General features: G+C 43.2%; 1 protein-coding gene across 1 annotated transcript in view; it reads right to left on the bottom strand.

Annotated features, from left to right (window-relative positions):
- Window positions 1–4,714: 4,714 nt before the first annotated feature.
- Window positions 4,715–20,062, bottom strand: part of ARID1B (AT-rich interaction domain 1B) — a 410,189-nt gene continuing 394,841 nt past the window's right edge. The window contains exons 16-20 of the mRNA XM_043456854.1: window positions 17,184–17,334; window positions 14,326–14,422; window positions 12,104–12,887; window positions 10,021–10,151; window positions 4,715–7,840 (exon numbers count right to left, since the gene is read on the bottom strand). Of these exons, the coding sequence (XP_043312789.1) occupies window positions 6,116–7,840; window positions 10,021–10,151; window positions 12,104–12,887; window positions 14,326–14,422; window positions 17,184–17,334 (2,888 nt within the window). The 3' untranslated portion in view covers window positions 4,715–6,115. The remainder of the gene's footprint in view (window positions 7,841–10,020; window positions 10,152–12,103; window positions 12,888–14,325; window positions 14,423–17,183; window positions 17,335–20,062) is intronic.

Here is a 20,062-nt window from a genome sequence, read left to right as displayed (position 1 = left end):
GGGGGGCTGAGACCTGTAACTTGGGCTGCTTATACCACTGAGTGGGTGATAATTTTATTTGTATCTCAACACAAAACATGCAGATGAAGCTCTTGAGGACTGTGAAGATGACAAGAGTAAAGTGAGACTGTTGGAAGGACCTGTCGTGCAAGGACAGAGCATTGCCCAGACTTTCCTTATTTTGGTTTAGTTTGGACTGTGTTCCCTTTAACAGAGGCACAGATGCTAAGTGAGCAAATGACATTATGTCTTGTCCTGAGACTTTGCAAGACACTCCCACCGTGCCCCCTCTCCCTCCTTCAGTCTGTGGCTAATATCCTTCATGGCTTCTGCTTTAAAAGTCCCCCTTTTCTCTAGATTTTGCATAAAGCTGAAGACATTTCTAAGACAAACATACATTCTTGGAAAGGGGTGGTCTCAGTTTGTTTCCAACTACTTTGCGTGTCAGCCGATGATTCTATTTTTGGAGAACGAATGTTATAATGTTCTATACTAAGGCTTCTATAAAGAACAACTAATAGCTGTGAAACTCAAGTGTAAAAAAACATCCAAACGTGAAGTAATCACCACTTACCAGAAAGCAGTGTTATACCCACTGCTGGTTCTGGCCTGGAGGAATTGCTTTTGTTTGGGCAAGGATATCTTTAAGGGGCTGAATCCAAGTTTAGGTTCTGTGAGTCTTTTGGAAAATCTAGTTTGTCCAATGTACAGATCCAGGCCCAGCTAAATACCAAATTTCCGCAGAAGATCAAAGTGCAGGCTTTATTTATTTACCTGACCTTAAGCTTACATGGAAATGAAGAACATCCTGAATTCCACTTCTATAGCCCACAGAAGTATGGCCCATCTCCAGCTAAGTGTGAAGACTGCAGTCCTTTTTCTCCAGGGAAGCTCTCTGCTGTGTGCATCAGATGAAAGCAATAGCAAAGAAAACACTGTGATCAGCCCCCTGCGGTATTTGACCCCTGAAATGTTATAAGCCACTCCCCCCCCCCCCCCCCCCCCCCCCGAAGGACAGGACAGGGCAAGTTTACTGCACGACTGCACTGTGCTCCAGAGATATACGCGTCTCGCCCCAGGTCTGCAGAATGAAAGGCGAGGACTCCTACCACCTCTGGATGTCCAACAGCTAAAACGAACACTCAGTAGAGAAGTTATGCCATCACCCTTGGCACTAAACAGCCAATCAATAGACGAGTCTTTGTGGCTTTTACAAGAAACCCCCAAACAATAAAAGTCACACCAACTATGTGACTATGAAAATGGGAAGATGCTCTCTTAGACCAGATTTTTAAATTATGTGAAGTACACTTTAGGGCACTCACCAAAGGGAAAGTGTATGCAATTAATACACAATGATCACTTAGGTTATAAGACCTTTATACAGTTATCTAATTTAATCCTCACCAATCCTCAGGTAGGTGTTACACTGAATTACAGGTGACAAATTGAGGTTCAAAGAATTTAAGCAGCTTGCTCACTGAAGGTTGTGGAGACAGCAAGAGAAGATTCCATAACATCTCCTTCAAGGACATTTCAATTTCAGTGGAAGAAATAAGAATAGACTGAGGATAAGCAAGGCACAGGGGTGTTTAGAAGTTAGGCACGATCCTCAGCTAATGCCATTATTTCCCCAAGCTTTGGCAGCATGTTTATATGGATTTTAAAAAACTTCCAAGGTTGATTAAGTCAGGAAATGCTTGGGATAAACAGGTTTCTTTTTTTGTAGGATTTCTCAGACTTTTAAAAGTGATACTGTGGATTATAGATGCCCAAGAGGAGAATATGTAAGGAGCGGGTTTTGTTTTGACATCACTTCTGTCCCTTAGAATATACTTTAGAAAAAGCTGGGGTAAAACTTTTAAGTCCTTGAAATCAGATTCAGGAAGAAAGAAGAGTCTCGTACTTAGGGACACATTAGATGGTCTTCCCCCAACTTCCCCTCGGGGTTTCATATACTTAAACCCTGGAGTAAATTAACTTGACTTTGGCATTTGAGGGGATTGCATGACTTGGATCATCATAAAACAAAAGAAGGACTGCAAATCCGCAGATAGAAGCATGACTGGAGATGGGCGTGGGTACATGTGGTGGTCTGTGGGACTTAAGAACAAAAAAGCCCTAAATAAAGTCTCCTTGTATAGCTTCAGTCCATTCCTGAACTTCCAAGGGCTGATCGCATAAGCTGGGATCACCGGGTGCCAGGCTACGACTCTGGGTCTTCCCCCTGCACTTGGGAACGCACAAGCACCCTCGTGTGCAAAGGAGCGGGAGGGGCACCGGGTCAGTCACACTGCAGAGCTGGAGACCAGCTGCCCAGCGCATGTTCTAGACTCACACGCGTGTGGGTCAGGCCGCACGGTGATGTGGCTGAGCTCTTTCAGTCCAGACCCCTTCTCACCAGACCCTGGTTCCCACAGCTAGAGCCTCACTTCATCTCTTAGTCAACAAAATATACATACTCAGTGTTCTCAAGGCATAAACACTGGATTTGGAAGATGAGTTTATTTCTGTAATTATCTGACAAGAACGACCGGAACAGAACTGAATCAGGGTCTTTGCTCATGAATGACCCTTCAGCACCTGAACAGAACTTGGCACACAGCACGTGCTCAATGCATTTCTGCTGAATTAATGAATAGTGTGACATCTTAGCAGGTTATTTACTATCCCCGAAAATATGTACTGGCAGTTTTAAAAGCTCGTTTGACTCTGAGGGTCTTTGAGGGAAGATGATGGGGGTGGCAGAGCGCAGACCGATCAGGCAGCTACACTTGGTGTCCCAGGTAAGAAAGTGAAACAAAACTCAGCGAGAAGAAAATGGACTATTTGATTGGTCACTTTGGCTCATTTATAATACTTTGCTTCCTTGAAGGTGAACAGATAATGGGAATTTGTACATGGTGTTTGATAAAAAATGAAGTATTTCCAACAGTTGGTAAATGAATGATTTCAGGGCGAAAGCCATCTTCTTTTCGTAAAAGAGGTAGTTAATAGCTTACATTCTGCATCATCAAACTGTTCATAACCCCTTTAAAAAATCATTCTCTATTATAATTTTTAAAAAACCACCTAACTAGTTTTTGAATAAGCCACATTCACCAACAAAAACTGATTCTATATCATTCTTGATCTTAAATAAAAACATTTGAGTAATTATTTCCGCACACATGCCACCCAGTAATATCCTCTGTGACATTAAAAAATTCAAATACCAACACATTCAACTTTATAGCACCATTCCAAAATACTAAACTTTCTTTGCACCTTTATTTTAATCTTTTTTTTTTTTTTTGTACACATTTAAAGTATGGGCATCCTGTAAATTTCTGAAAAGCCTCATAGGAAAAAAAACAACTAATTTTTAGGACAAAGCAATAACTCAGTTTGTAGGCAAGATGATGTCAGGCAGGCTGTAAGTTCTTCATGGGCTTCTGTAGTCTTCATTCTGGGGTGAGAATGTAGAAAGGATGCTAAAATCTTCCTGGATTATTCTAGAGATTACATCACGTTATCAGTATGTAAAATCTTGTTGCTCAGTGGTCAGACTCTAGATATTGATTACAACTCAAACCATGACAACAACAGTCTCTTGTAATATTTCACTCTTTTGATTGACAAACTTCAAAGTTTGTATACACCTTTTATTCATACTCTGTAAGAGAGGAATTAGAATAATATTGAATTCCCTCTTACAAATCTCCAAATTTGAAGCTTGGAGCACTAGAATCTGTTCTTAGCAAGCAGATAAATTTAAAGTATAAATGGGTTTTAAATTCAACATAAATTTGGCTGCATTATTATATAAGAAGACTGACTAATGTGGGAGTTGACAGATGATGAAGAATGCTTGCAGGAAAAAAACCTTTTCTTGTGACACAAGAGTCCCATTCCACCCTCTCATTGTAACCGAGCGCTCTCGTCTAACTCTTCCATGTATTACTGTGAATAATGGGCACCCAGACAACAGGTCTGGCGAATAAACTTGGAAGTTGTGAGTCTGCTGAGATTGGCAGGGTGGTGTGAAGAGGTAGAGTCAGAAGGGTGTCCGCTAACGGTTTAACTCTGCAGCAGTTTCAAAGAAATCGATTGTTACACAAGAACAGTCAATGACCCAGGAAGAAATTAAGTTTAAACTAGAAGTGACTAGTAATCAGAAGCTACTGTGCACCAGGATAGGAAGGAATATGAGAATATTAATATGCCCTGAAATAGAAATAATCACTTTGCACTATGTACACCACATACAATATAACATATTCTTTTTAACATTGCACAATATAAATATTATACAAGGTGGAGTAAACTAAATGCAAAATAACTTTGAGGCACACAGGAAAAACACGGAATAGATTGAACTCTGATCGAAATTAGGATGGGGTTAGAAAAAGGCAGGGTGTTACACTGTCAGGCCAGTGATCTCACCTCACGGGCTGGCAGCCACCGCCCCCAGACACTGAAAATTCTCATACCGCCATGTTGTCAGAGTTGACTGCTTCAAACAAAGGCCAGTTATTTAAATCCTTTGAGAAAATCAAACTCTTGCTCCCCACTCTAAAGTAGGTAACCCTTAAAGGCCCATCCTGACCTTAGGGTTTCATAACGAGGGGCTATGTTAGTACATGGTTGTTTCCCCCCTTTTTCTTGTTACTTGGTTACTATGAAACCATTTTAAGGAAACTAGAACAGTATTCAAGAACACCCATCACAGTGCTTAACAAGATTTAATGTACATTTATTCTTAACATGTGGAACATATAAAGATTTTATACTGAATAAATGATATTCATTAAGCCAGAGGAAAAGGAGGAATTTACATCAAGTTTTTTTGTTTTTTTTTTTAACTACATTATCTTGAAATACAAATGTGGATTCTCGTCACTGAAAAAATTTTGAAGTTGTGTTTCTTCCTTTTAGTTGTATTTTTTTTTGTCTGTACTAGTAACCATTGTGTAAATCAATCCATATGCAACCATTTCCACACCTTGATTCATGAAGCAAATTGTGATCAGCTGCTCTCCCGAAATAGAGCATGACTTTATACATACAGAAACTTGTACATTACCCTCTTTTTTTTGTTTTTTTTTTCGTTTGTTTTTGTTTTTTGTATTTTTTCTTTTTTTTGGAGATATGGCCCTAATGAAAAAATATATAAAATAAAAATAAAAAATTATTTAAATCTACCATCACTTCGTAGTTACCACATCATGAAAAAGAAACTAAAAACTTTTTACTAAAAAAAAAAAAAAAGAAAAGAAAAAAGAAAAAAAATGAGGGTATGTTTAATGTACAACTTCTATATACATCACAGCCCAAAGGCAGTAAAAAAAAAAATATTTAAAAAATGATTAAAGGAATTGTGAAGAACTGTCATGTGGAAGGTCAAACAACAGACAGCAGACATGACGGTAGTGGTGAGGAAGCAATTTCCGTTGATCGTTGTCAGGTATGTTTTCAATCTTAACTTAAAAATGACCATTTTGCTCCTAGCCTAATGTAACCATTTTCCTGTGGAGAAACCAGAATCATTTCCTATTTCAACCGCTGACTGACAGACCTTTGCGAGCCCCTATACCTACATCTCTAGAAATTTCTATTGCACAGAGCTTTGGACGATGGGATACAGTTGCAATTTTTTCATTATTTGAAGAATAACACAGCTAGGAAATCGATAAGTTTTCGCCTTTTTGTCTCAGTGTGGTGAAATTTTCCCATCTTATAGCATCTTTTGCTGTTAACTTTTTTCTTTAAAGTCAATTTGCTTCCCAAAAAAATGTAATACGACATGGAAAAGAACATTAAAAAGAAAATCTGAAAAACAAAAAGTGACCTTTGAATGCACTAGACAGCAACTTTGGTTAAAAAAAAAACAAAAACAAAAAACAAAATAAAAAAACCCCAAAAGGATGTACTTGTACACACAGACAGCAAATATTAATTTTATAACTGTTCGAATTAATTATCTCTTTAATTCCCAATTGGTAAATAGTGGATGGGGCAGAGGAGCAAAGATTTTCTTTCCTTCGTCCTACGCTGGAGAAACAAGAACAGAACACAGCCAGTTACACGGGAGCCTCTATAGTCTTCACTCACACAGGCTGCCTTCTCACTGATGTCATAACTGCCCGATCTGAAACAGTACATCGCAGATGACAGACGCCACCAGAGAGTTCAGAACGGCTGATATCGAGATATCCAGCAATCGGCCCTCGTGCAGAAGGAACTCGGAGCGGTTCTCGTCCACTCTGGCCATGGCCAGCAGAGCCTTGGCTGCCCTGCACATCATGTCCACGCTAGGGGGCTCTAGGGGCGGGGGCTGCATGTGCATGAGGTTGTGCTGGCTCTGCTGATACTGGGCCATCGTGACCCCATCCTCTAGGAAGCTTATCAAGTTTCCGATGCTTCCCTTCTGCACAGCTATGGCCCTTGCAGCCAGCGCGTCCCCTTGGGCAAGGTTCGATAAAAGCGCCATGGACATTTCTCGACAGACTGGGTTTTTGCGATCCCCAACGTACCTAACTAACGTGGCATAGAATTTCTCCTGACGACTAAATGGAGGCGTGGCCAAGATCAGGTCCACATTGTTGTCCTGGATGCTGAGTTTACAGAGCGTCTCCAGCACGAGTCTCTGAGGCGACAGGACAGAGTTGGGTCCCACTGTGGGAAAGGGGTCTTGTGCCTCCGCTGATGGGCACACCATCCAGTGCAGCAAGCCATCCAAAATTGGCAAGCAGATGCTTTCCGTGTAAGCAGACAAGTCTAGCTGCCCAGAAATGTTGGCCAAGGTGACCAACGTGTTATCCCTTAAGACCTCGAGGCAGTCCCACCACCACTCATCTTTGCTGCAGGCCACCCCTTTGTCCTCGTCTTCCTCCTTCTCGTAGGTCTGCGGCGCTCGTTTTCTCTCGGGATGCTCGTGGTGAAGAAGAATCAGCTTCCCCAGGATCAGCACCAGGCCTGGGTGTTTGGACATTTCTGCATCATTCCCAGGCACAAAAGACAAGCTCCGGACGATATTGGACACGCAGATGCAGCGCTTGGCCAGCGAGTCCTGCCAGTGCGCGATGGTGCAGAGCGGGGCCTCGTCCCGGCTCCTCGGCTCGTCCTCCAGCAGCTTGATGTTGCGGTGACTTTTGGCTTGATGGATTCCGAAGGGAAACTTGCTGCTTTCGGTCTGGGTACCAGGGTTTGTGTCTTCAGGCAGAGCCCCTGGCCGCGCAGACAGAACATCATCGATGGTTGCGATGATGCTTTTCTCTTGGTGCTCGTCAGAATCCCCTTTGCCTTCCTGGTCTTTCTTTCTGCCTGTGGAGCTCAAAGGGGGAGGTGGCCGCCTGCGAGGAGGAATCTCCATCTTGCTCTCGAAGTGAGTCTGGATGTGCTCGGTGGTGTCCCCCCCTCCGAGCTGCCAGTGCAGAAGTCCACTGCTGAACTCCTGGACGCGACCCAGCTTGTCAGAGCGGTCGACGACAAACAGGTTGTTCTTTTTGACTATCTTGATTGGCAGCTTGTCAAATTTACTGGCTTGCCTGGGCTTCTCCTTTGGATCTGCGGTGGCGTCAGGGGAGGCCCCAGTGCTGCTCCTGTCCTCCGTCTCCGCCCTCCCGCTGTCTTCCTCCTCCTCATCCTCCTCGTCTTCCTCCTCCTCCTCAATACATTCAGCATCTTCTTCCTCTCTCCCAGAATCGTCAGCCAAGGACTGGCTGTCGTCTCTCTTCGCTGCATTGTGATCAAGTGCTTTTTGGCTGGGGTCTCCCACTTCATATTCCATAAGAATTCCAAAAATGTCAATCAGGCATTTCCTGAAATACTCTACTAAAAGTTCAAGAAATCCGGACAACTGGAGAGGATGAGAAAGAGAAGAGGTACAATGTCATAACCTCTCTGGTGTGACTGAGAGGGTGAAAATCCTGCTAGCTAGCCATGTATCTCTATGATTATTTTCACATTTTAATGTTTTTTTTTTTTTTTTTGGTAGGCCAAGGAAAAGAAACCATGCATAAGAAAAAGAATCCATGTACAAGTTAGAACCATCTTCCTGAATTTTTCAATAAGCAACACTATCTTCCTTACTTGGTGTTTACTTTCGTACACCATTAACATGAAAACTTACTTGTTACTTTCCCATTTCTGATACTATCCCAGAGGGAGTGCTCTGCTGTTTACCTTTGTTTCTGGTTTAGACACAGTACCATTCTTACTAGAAGAGTGGGAACGTGGATTTTATAGACTCATTCACCCAAAGTGAGTCTGTTCTCCTCTCTTATTTATCTGAAACTCTGCTTGCCTAGATTTTTATGGTTATTATTCTTAGGATTTTATGGTTATTTTTGTCTTAGGTGCCATAGGTTATTCTAATTTACATTCTCCATATATTTTGGGGAGAAGATAATTTCAGCAACGTAGTAGCTCATAAACACAGAAAATTACAAACAAATCAATTTAGTCCCTGAGATAAATGAATGAGAATGTTTCACAGAATGCACTTTTATATTTCAGCTATTCCCAACTCCAGCTGAAAGACAAAAGCAACTCTGAGAACCAGCTTTGTTTCCTTTAAGCGGATGTTTATGTCAAGAGAACCAACATACTCCCCTCCCTCAACACCAATGCTGCTGCATTTAGGGATGATGAAGGATAAGTAAGTAAACAAGGATTTCTTAATGATAGGTGTTATGGAAACTGACTATAATTTCATTATCTGGCTGTAAGTTTCCTGCAAGGGGGTTTTAAATAATTATAAAGAAGCAAGGGGACACCCAAGTACCAGCCAGGTGGAGCTTGCTTTTAGGGTACAAAGGCACAGTTTTTTAAGTGGGGGTCTGGACATCACCCCCTCCCCTACCTCGCCCCCAACGTAAAGCTTAGTTTTTTCCCAGGACAAGGGAAGAGGGAAGACTGCTGAAGCAATGCTGGTCATGAAAAACTGTGCTCAACAGCAGCTCACCTAGCATAAGGATGGAAATTTATTACTCTAGCAAAGGTAGTATATGTTCTTCTAATACTTACTTATTAAAATGGACTTCATGCGATGTTTATGACCTTATTAATATACTTGGTATCAACTGAAAAACTGCCTTTCAGGGCTAAAATGACAAGTTAAAGGAGAGAAGAAAAAGGAAGTGGAAGATTCTGGTCCTAGTTCAACAGAAGGGAGGGAATTAGATGTTTTGGCTTCTTTCAACAAAAGCAGAGTTGTTCATACACAGTAGGGAAAATGACCTTTTCTGATTTTTGTTTCTAAATATTTCTTAAAAAAATCTGTACTCCAGCTGGCTCTTGGCCCTTTTTCCTAATCCTCAGCTCCTTCTCTCTTCCAGCTATTATACTAGAAGCTACTTCAAGCTTAGCACAGATCAAAGGAGGGTTTTTAAAGGTAGGAGGCTTTTAAATGACTGCTTCAAAATAAACTAGAGGGGGGCAGAAATGGGAGGGAACACCTCAAGAAACAAGTTTGACCATGACTTCATTACTACTGCAGTTGAACGATGGTTCATTAAACTGTTTACTTCTCTCTTTATATATATATTTTCTGTAATATAAACACTCTTTTTAATTTTATACTTTTTTAATTAAAAGAAAGATGTTAGGTCCCCCTGAAAAACAGGGTAAGGTCTCACTGCAACTTACTGCATGGTGATGTCTCATCCAACACTGACTACAGTCGTAACTTTGTGTTACATTTGGATTAATTCTCACTGGCCTGCTAATGCTCATTCTAAACAAGTTTGATTTTGCCACTATTGTCTATTCCACGCACACACATGCATGTGCACAGAAGGTCACTGTTTTCTTATGAGAAATACACATGTGTATTTATACTAAAGAGTGAAATAAATTATTGTTCCAGACAAAATTCTCAGACAACTATACACTGATTGATGTTAGTTTATAGTTAACTGTAATGATAAAAAATTTTAGCTGGTGAGTCCTAACTGCTTTAGGCATTAGCTTAAGCATTATATACTACTTCATTTTCTTACTCTAATTTGGTTCTCAGTTGGACTGGTGCTGGCTTACCTGGGAGAGATTGAAAGTAGCAACAGTGCTGTCATCATATAGAAGAATATTAATAGTGTCCAAAGCCCACGTACTTTCAGCCAAAAGACCTGACTTAAGGGACATCATCACACGCCAGGCCTCTGGAGTAACTAAAAATGGGTGGAAGAAGAAGGACATGATTAATATTAACTCTACGCATGAAAGAATAGAAAATAACAAAAGAAGAAGAAAAAGCAGAATGTTAAGTTAAATACTGATTTAAACAAAGGTTCTGAGGGACAGTTAAACATGGTCATTTCAGGTGGAGGTTGACAAGTGACTAAGAAACGTCTATGCAAAGCAGAAGAGCTTTCTGCTTTGCAGGTTAAACAGAGGTGGGAATGATTCTTTCTGTATTTGTCTTCTTTGACTCTATTCACAAATGTGTCAAGGTAGCATCTTCAGAAGGTTGGTGAGTATGCAGAATATAAGCAAAATTTAATTCCCAAACAGCATGCTCACTGATAGAAAGCTTTCATTCCTCCATGCCGTCTCTATCTGAGCTCTGGACCACAGAGCATGCTGTTGACAAGTACTAGCATTTTGACAGTTCTGGTTTTTTAGGAGCTTGGCCCGAGATGGAGGCCAAGAAGAACGATGAGAGGATAGGTCCGTAAGATTTGTCACAAGATGGGGCTAGAGGGGAGGCCCATTGTGTGTCTGAAATTTTAAGGGACGCTGTCTCAGGAAACTGGTGGAAGCACATGGTGTGAGCAGCTGGAACTCCCCACAGCAGCAGCCAGGCCAGATGCCAACTCCTGTGAGGGAGGGGCCGTGGGTGTCCACCTTTATTTTAATTTCATCTAATTTTCAAATTTTCTAAGAGAGGCACATAATACTTGTGTAATAGAAAGGCAAATTTTAAAATCAGGAACGTAAGTTTCCCTAGGCTGGTATATCATGCACTAAGAATTTTTTTTCAAATTTAAATGTATTTATTTACTTAAACTGGAGAAGGAAATGGCAGCTCACTTCAATATTCTTGCCTGAAAAATCCCATGGACAGAGGAGCCTGGTAGGCTATAGTCCATGGGGTCACAAAGAGTCAGACATGACTGAATGACTAATACACAGACACACGTTTACTTAAATATCTATACACATGCACAAATACATGCATATATTTTTACATATATATTACCATATGTAACACGGTGCCCAGGGTCTGTTTCTTTCTTGCCTCCAGCACATCCTCTATGTAGAACTCCTTACTTCCCCCAACCCCCTTCCTTAATGTCCAGTGATTAAAAACATTGGTCAAAATTTAAAACATTTAATTTTCTAATCACTGCAAAGAACTTCGAGTCACGTGATTTTGAGATTTTTGGGGGGAAAAGTTTGGATAAAACTGAACTCTATTATTTCCTTAGCTGTGTTAAAAGTACTTCAAAAATGATGCAGAAAAACTGTGTGTACTCCCAGGTTTTCCAAATCTCTAATTAGGATTTAGAAGATTCCACCTGGATGAACGCATGACATCAGTGTTCACCTGAAAGAGTTCCTTGGTCCCATCAACACTGCTGCAGGGATCACCTAAATTCTATCCACGTGTGAAGTTCTATGTAACACATTATGTATCTGTCTATGCAGTACAGTCAGTTTTCTGGTTTTGTTCCTGGGGGAACTCACTGTCTGTATGTCCTTACCAAAATTATAGAGTGGCTTGCTGTCAAATTTTCTCAGGCCGCCCTAGTGTTCCATCAACCTTGCAGCTGTTCTCTTAAGCACACATGGCAAAGATTATGTGTTTGGTTAAGATCAAATCTTTAAGCCCAAAATACAGTCCACAGCCATGAAGGAGTCCCTGTCTCTCACCTGGGGCTCTGCCCTCTCACACAAGTCATACTCACATGCAAAAAATCCATTTTAATTCTCCCTCTCCTCTGGAGCTTAATTCAGAGAAGTGCCTTCCAACTATTGCTCCTGCACAAAAGCACACCCTGCTAGTCTGCAGTCACAGAATTTCATCCCTTTGAGGTTATCCAACTACATCTAACCCAAAATTAAAATTCTAGATGACAACAGGAAATCATTTCAGGAGCACAACCTTGGGAACGCTTACCAATATCTTTTGAGGTAATCTTCCGCCTTTGTTTCAGGACTGGCTGTGAGGCTTCCACAGAGCCAGGAGGGAAGGTGATTTCCCTTCTGATGGGGGGCGGTTGGGGGGGCGGCCCAGTGACCTGGGACGTGGGGACGGTGGGCATCACCTTCTGCATCTTCATGGAGGGGAGGAAGGGGGACTTGCTGGGAGACATGCGGCTCTCCAGGGAGCGCTGGAAGGAGGCGGGGCTGGGCGCCCTGGAGATGTGGTTTGGCAGTGAGGGTGGCGTCTGGTAGGACGACTGAGGCGGGCGCGTGATGGGCTGCATGGAGGCTGAGGAGGACATGTAAGGCTGACGCTGGCTGACGTGGGAAGGCCACTGGCTCTCGTGGTTTATCCTCTGATCAGGGACCATCATGTCATCGGTGCGGTTCATGCCGGGGTAAGGCGGGGCCTGCGCGGGGCCGCCCGGGCCTTGCCTGTTCTGGTAGGGGTAAGGCATATCGTTGCGGGCTGCCCACATGCTCTGCTGAGGCCCTTCGCTGGAGGACGACTGCATCGGGCCGCCCATCATCTGCGGCGGGATGGCGTGCGGCTGTATCTGCCCCGGGCCCTGCACCCTCTCTCGGTTGTAGGGGTAGGGATACTGTCCCTGCAGGGGCCTCCGGTCCGGGCCGGAGTAGGAGCTCCCGTACTGGCTGTACATCTCCTGCTGCTGGCTGCCATACTGCATGTTGTACATGTCTCCCTCGTGGCGTTTGGCTGGAGGCCCGTACATGCCATCCATATGGCGCTTGTAGTTCTGAAAATTCAGAGACAGATCACACTGATGTGCTTTTATGGGTATAATCACGTGCTTAAATTAGGCAAAATAGTTATTACCTGGTGGAACGTTCATTTCAAAATGAATATAGGAAGCTCCTACGTCCACGGACTAACAATTTATGTGCGATATTCAGTACTACACAAACCACTGCACGTACTCTGTTTTTTATGTACTTCAAAACTTACGTGGGTAAAAAACAGTTTCCTCTCCTGGTATTCTCCGGGCAGGTTTGGGAGAGCAGGGCATGGGTGAAAAAACCAGCCTCCTCTCCTGGTATTCTCCGGGCAGATTTGGGAGAGCAGGGCGTGGGTGAAAAAACCAGCCTCCTCTCCTGGTATCCTCCGGGTGGATTTGGGAGAGCAGGGCGTGGATGACCAGCACACAGGCCGCGCGGAACCAGGGCTTGGAGATCACGGTCACGGGGATGGCTTGTGTAGGCAGACGGAGACCTCACCACAAATGACAGAGTGCTCTGAGGGCCAGCCCGGAGAGCTCCGGGACTAAACAGACTCCTTGGGCCTAACTTGACAGAAAAGCCTCCACAGAGCTTGGCTCCTCACACTGCCCTGTGCCCCTGACACCTGACGTTGGATGAACCCTGCCCCAGCCTCCAGCAGGTCTGGGTCTCCTTCTCCAGGAGAACCTGAGGACAGGGATGGTACGGCCTCACTGAGCTCCCCTCCCAGGAGGCTGGGGCTTCCACCACAGGATGGGGTGGGAAGCTCCTGATGAGAGCGCGGGATGGAGGCACCCATATGGCGGAACACTGTTTAAGGGCAGCTGATTTGATGATACAATTCACTATACAAACATGCTTTGGTCAAATTAATGTTTAGAACGCCTTGTATTTTACAAGACCTGAAGAGTTGTTTAGCAACAGCAAATTCCTGTGTCTGACACGTGCTCCTCTGTGTCAGTCGTGGTAGCCGCAAGGTTATCTCACCCACCTCGCGACTGCTGAGCTGCAGCATGGTGCACACGCACCTACACACCTATCCTACACAGTCTAAATATGTGGGCATTAATATCTTATTCTTAAAAACAGATCAACTTTCACTATTAGCATATAATATTTTAAGCTTGTTCACCCTACATATTCTCTAAAATACACTGTCAAATTTCTGTGCTAAATTGTCAATTGATATAATAGTATACAGAATAGACATATGTCTAAAATATACTTGAACTTGGGCTTATTATTTACAAGGATGAATGTCCTTAACTTCCAGTAACATATTTTCAAGAGCTACTTCTAACTTGCTGATTTCAAAATCATAAGAATACTTCTTAGCATAAGCAAATATAACCTGATTGTTACATGTCATTTTGGTTATACTTCCTAAAACTCTTCAGAAGTGTGAGAGTCTGAATTTTAAACAGAAAGCAGAGAGATGCACACTGCTCGCCAGCTCACCGTCTGCTGTGGGTACAGGCCCGGCTGGTGTCCTCCGTATGACGGCTGTCCTGAGGGAGGGCCTTGGCCTGGGTACTGCTGCCCGTAAGGTTCATGCCTAGAATGAGTCATTCAAAGAAAACTTCACTGACCTCGGGCCAAGGGAGGAAGGAAGAGCCCACTTCTGGACATTCCATGCCGTCTTTCCTCCACGGCACCCTCCCGGCAGGTACTGTGAGCTGCGGCAGCACTTCCACTCCCAGAGGAAGGAGGGCAGCACCCACTCTGGGAGTGCTGCCAACCCCTGGCCAGCGGGGCGAGGAGTCCCACCGGATGGGCTGGCATCCTCTGCCTTTGAGGGACCAGGGAGGGCATGACAGAGACCGAAGGGAGGCATTAACGAGCATCAGAAACAACAGGAGCACCTGAGGGTCAAAGCAGTTGTTTCTCGGAGCACCGGAACATTGACACATAAAAGTGGAAAATGTTTCTAACGTCCTCATCATGAGTATAAAATGTGCAAGTTTTTAAAGGAATCCTTCAAAATTAGTCCAAATGATACTAAGATGGTATAGACATAACTACTCAAAATTTCAAAGTTCTATGACCCCGAAAGGCTACAAAAAAAAAAAAAAAAGATAATAGGGATGATTTAAATGTACTTCTATTAGGTCTTAAAATGGGAATAAAATATTTCATATTGAGAAATTATAAGTACCATAAAAATAAATGTTTAAAAGAACAACAGAATTGAAATTTTAGAAATTAAGCTGGTGTAGTTAGTATACTGAATTTTGTAAGGAAGAATACTGGTCAAGGAATGAGAATAAGAAAGAAAATAAATGAAAATTTAGAACTTCACATGTAAAACAGGCAAGTTTCTGCTAATGACATTGAAATCTGGAGGCAAGCTTAGTTAGGAGAAAAGAAATATAATTGATATGGAAATTTAAGCTGAACAAGTTAACACTTTTCAGAAAAGAAAACTTAATGAAGGAAATCCTAATGTTGTTTAGTCGCTCAATTGTGTCCGACTCTTGTGCGACCCCATGGACTGTAGCCCACCAGGTTCCTCTGTCCATAGAGATTCTCCAGGCAATCTTCTCGACCCAGGGATCGAACTCATGTCTCCAGCACTGGCAGGCAGATTCTTTACCACTGATCTACCTGGGAAGTTCAAATCCTAATGTGAGAAGGCCAAAATAACTTCTACACCTGGACCATGCCACATTCCAGAAAGCATCTGAGAAGAAATAGAAAATACATCTTCCCTGGTGGCTCAGATGGTAAAGCATCTGCCTACAATGTGGGAGACCTGGGTTCAATCCCTGGGTCAAGAAGATCTCCTGGAGAAGGAAATAGCAACCCATTCCAGTATTCTTGCCTGGAAAATCCCATGGATGGAGGAGCCTGGTAGGCTACAGTCCATGGGGTCGCCAAGAGTCGGACACGACTGAGCGACTTCACTTCACTTCAGAAAAGTATATTTGCTCAGGTTCCTTTAAGAATATATGTCTGAGGACGACTGTTCTCCTTCTGATCTCATCAGCCTATCCCTTGCCTCTTCCCCCTCCAAAAGCTTTTCCTGGACTCTCAAAAACAAACCAAATCTTAGTAAAAATCCTTGAGCTGGTACATCAGACCTCACACAGCGGTTAAGTGACTAAGGTGGATTTCACAACTAAACCTTCACTAGAAGGTCAGAATGAGAAGTTAAGATTTCCCAGTCACTATTAGAAAGTACAGTGTGGCTCTGAGCGTGCGATACTGTGTAACTCAAACACCAGGCTCACAGAGAATGCTAGAAAGAAACCTGATTTGGTAAAAGAGTGATTTTTCAAACCAAAATTTCCCTTTGTATTAAACCAGGGACACCTGACTGCTTAGCCGGACCTACAAAAGCCAGCTTGTGAACTGAGAGGGAGCAGTGTGGACCGAGGCCCCGCCAAGGAAATGATGAAAACCACGCCTGTCCTGAGGCCTGCCTCAGAGCAACAGTCAGAAAAAGAGCTCTACTTTACCTCCACTGGTTTTCTTTAAAAATGAAATATTCAGTTGAAGGCTTGGTTTCTAAGCAAGTCTCCGTTAGGGAGGTAATGAACATGACAAGCAAAGGATAGGTCGTCCATGGTAAGGACCACGGTCAGGGGCCTTCTTCACAAAAGTCCACCCTAAGCCACTACTGGAGGAACAGGTTCCTCTCTGAGACATTTCAATGACTTTCATTCTATCTTATTAAAATAATCTGGGCCAGTAATGCATTCTTACTTGCCATTTTAATATCAAGGGGATGTTCCGAGGAAAAAAAAGGTTGCCCTGGCTTTTATCAGAGATGTTTATTAAGGAGCAAAGCACTTCCTCTCAGTTTAAAACGTTTTCAGGGGACAGTGGGAACACCTGAAAAGACAACGCCTGGAAGACATTACCAAGAACCCACTGCTGCCGAGCCTGCTGACAGCCCAGCGCAGCGCCGCTGCCCAGACCTCGGCCTGTTGGGAGGAAGGCAGGCACTGAGGTCACGGCAGGAGCCACACATGGACCTGGGGCGGTGGTCTCGGTGTGGCGAGAGTGCCTGGGACAACCTTGGCGCTTGCATTCTTAGGGAGAAGACGTGTGCCCCGGCTAGCCCAGCCCTGGCATATTTCTAATTTGTGCTTTGGGGCATTCGCTAATAAAAACACAGCTGCACTGGTGGCCTGCGGACAAGGCCCTTCTCCCCAGCTCCTGTTACAGTCAGCGACTGAAGGCAGCCATCTGACACGTACAGTTCTATTGCACTTCAGCAGGAAGCAGGCTTCGGCTGCTAGGGCTCAGACACGTATGTGTGGAAAGCACAGTTTTGAATAAGTCATCTCATCTTCATCTTAGGAAATACTCACCTTCGGTCGTAACTGGCTCCGTAGGGAAACTGCTGCCGCGGCCCCATGCCCAGACTAGACATGGCCCCAGACGGACTCTGGTTGTACATATCCTGCATGCTGCTGGTGGGCATCTGTCCTTGCGTCATGAAAGGCTCGCTGCTTCCAGGCACTGAAATATTTACAGTAACAGACAAAAAATTAAGCACTTTCAAATGCCAAAGGGCCCAAACATCCCTTTCTAGTCAGTGCTGTTATCCTTAATATGACAGATAACAATACCGATCAAAGAGCATAAGGTCTCTGAAGTTAAGATGGGCCCTGGTGAGGCAGGATTCTAAGTTGACCCCCCTTCACGTACACATCTTGTATGAGTCTCCCTGAGTGTGGGGAGAACCCATGATGGGATGGGATGTCACTCCCAGGATTAATCTACATAGCAGGGCAAAAGGGATTTCAGAGATGTAATTAAAGTCACCAATCACCTTGCTAAGCTAACCAAAAGGGAGAGCACCCATGTGGGCCCTTTAAGTTGGCATCGTAAGAGACAGAGCAGGTCAGAGACACTCTCCCGCTGGCCTTGAAAGCCAGTGCCGTGCAGGGCAGAGGCCCACGTGTTAGGAAGGATGGCAACCGCTCGAAGCAGAGCAGGCCCCAGATGACAGTCAGCAGGAAAACAGGACCTCAATCCAACAACTGTGAGGAACCATGTTCCACCAACAACTCTAACGCGCTCAGAGGAATGGAATCCAGGCTTCCAGCTTGACTTGTACTGTAACCCTGAGCTGAGAACCCACAGAAATTGGAGGGCATACGTATGTTGTGTGTTTTAAGCCATCTGTGGTAATTTGTTATGCAGTAATATAAGAAACAAACACAGGCCCAGATCCATACTTATTTGGGTTAAGTTGCTAAATCTCTAACTTTAATTCCTTATCTATAAAATGAGGTTGGTAATATCATCTCATGAAGTGGTTTGTAAGGAAGAGATATGTATACAGTTAGTTCCTTTCCCTTTTAGAAAAAAAAAAAAGAAAAGTGAAAACCTTAACAACCATCCATGCACTGACTTACTCTAAAATCAGGATGAAGAAAATCATGAGGGAGTAAGGACCAGCTCAAGAAGGGATGAGATATTTCTAACAAGGGGTAGAGTGTCAATTAGGTCAAATATGCAAATTAGCATTTGCTCACAGCCTGAAGGAAATTGGGTCAAGCCCAGAAACTAGCCTGTAGGCAAATTAAACATTTTAATACAAATTTTAATTGATATACACTTATTACCACCACCTGCCTTTATCCTATGAAGGTTCCTTTTACGTTCCATGAGATAAAAGCTGATTACAATTTTGTGAGCTGATAAAATTTGTCTGGTTGGTTGAGAGGTGCAAATACAGAAGTCTGACACTGGTAGAATATATTTTGCTTTATAAGGTGCTTTCAAATACTTCCTATCTTACATGCTCTTACATCAACCTCCAGTTTTGAAATTACTTTCCAGTTTTGAAGTTATTTTCCATTTCTTGAAGAAAGTAGGGAAAACCACTATACCATTCAGGTATGACCTAAATCAAATACCTTACAATTATACAGTGGAAGTGACAAATAGATTCGAGGGATTAGATCTGATAGACAAAGAGTGCCTGAAGAACGACGAACGGAGATTCATGACATTGTACAGGAGACAGGGATCAAGACAATCCTCAAGAAAAAGAAATGCAAAAAGGCAAAATGGTTGTCTGAGGAGGCCTTACAAATTGCTGAGAAAAGAAGAGAAGCGAAAGGCAAAGGAGAAAAGAAAAGATATACCCATTTGAATGCAGAGTTCCAAAGAATAGCAAGGACAGATAAGAAGGCCTTCCTCAGTGATCAATGCAAAGAAATAGAGGAAAACAACAGATTGGGAAAGACTAGAGAACTCTTCAAGAAAATTAGAGATACCAAGGGAACATTTCATGTGAAGATGGGCTCAATAAAGGACAGAAATGGTATGGACCTAACAGAAGCAGAAGATATTAAGAAGAGGTGGCAAGAATACACAGAACAACTATACAAAAAAGATCTTTACCACCCAGATAATCACGATTGTGTGATCACTCACCTACAGCCAGACATCCTGGAATGTGAAGTCAAGTGGGCCTTAGGAAGTATCACTATGAACAAAGCTAGTAGAAGTGATGAAATTCCAGTTGAGCTATTTCAAATTCTAAAAGATGATGCTGTGAAAGTGCTGCACTCAATATGCCCCCAAATTTGGAAAACTAAGCAGTGGCCACAGGACTGGAAAAGGTCAGTTTTCATTCCAATCCCAAAGAAAGGCAATGCCAAAGAATGTTCAAACTACCATACGATTGCACTCATCTCACACACCAGTAAAGTAATGCTCAAAATTCTCCAAGCCAGGCTTCAACAGTACATGAATGGGGGACTTCCATATGTTCAAACTGGATTTAGAAAAGGCAGAGGAACGAGATCAAACTGCCAACATCCATTGGATCATTGCAAAAGCTAGAGAGTTCCAGAAAAACATCTATTTCTGCTTTATTGACTATGCCAAAACCTCTGACTGTGTGGATCACAACAAACTGTGGAAAATTCTTAAAGAGATGGGGATTTCAGGCCACTTGAACCTGCCTCTTGAGAAATCTGTATGCAGGTCAGGAAGCAACAGTTAGAACCAGACATGGAACAACAGACTGGATCCAAATAGGGAAAGGAGTACATCAAGGCTGTATATTGTGACCCTGCTTATTTAACTTCTATGCAGAGTACATCATGAGAAACGCTGGGCTGGATGAAGCACAAGTTGGAATCAAGATTGCCGGGAGAAATATCAATAACCTCAGATATGCAGATGACACCACACTTATGGCAGAAAGCGAAGAAGAACTAAAGAACCT

This window comes from Cervus canadensis, chromosome 33, assembly GCF_019320065.1.
Source record: "Cervus canadensis isolate Bull #8, Minnesota chromosome 33, ASM1932006v1, whole genome shotgun sequence".
NCBI classification, from domain to species: Eukaryota; Metazoa; Chordata; class Mammalia; order Artiodactyla; family Cervidae; genus Cervus; species Cervus canadensis.
This window is presented reverse-complemented; position numbering and strand designations above follow the sequence as displayed.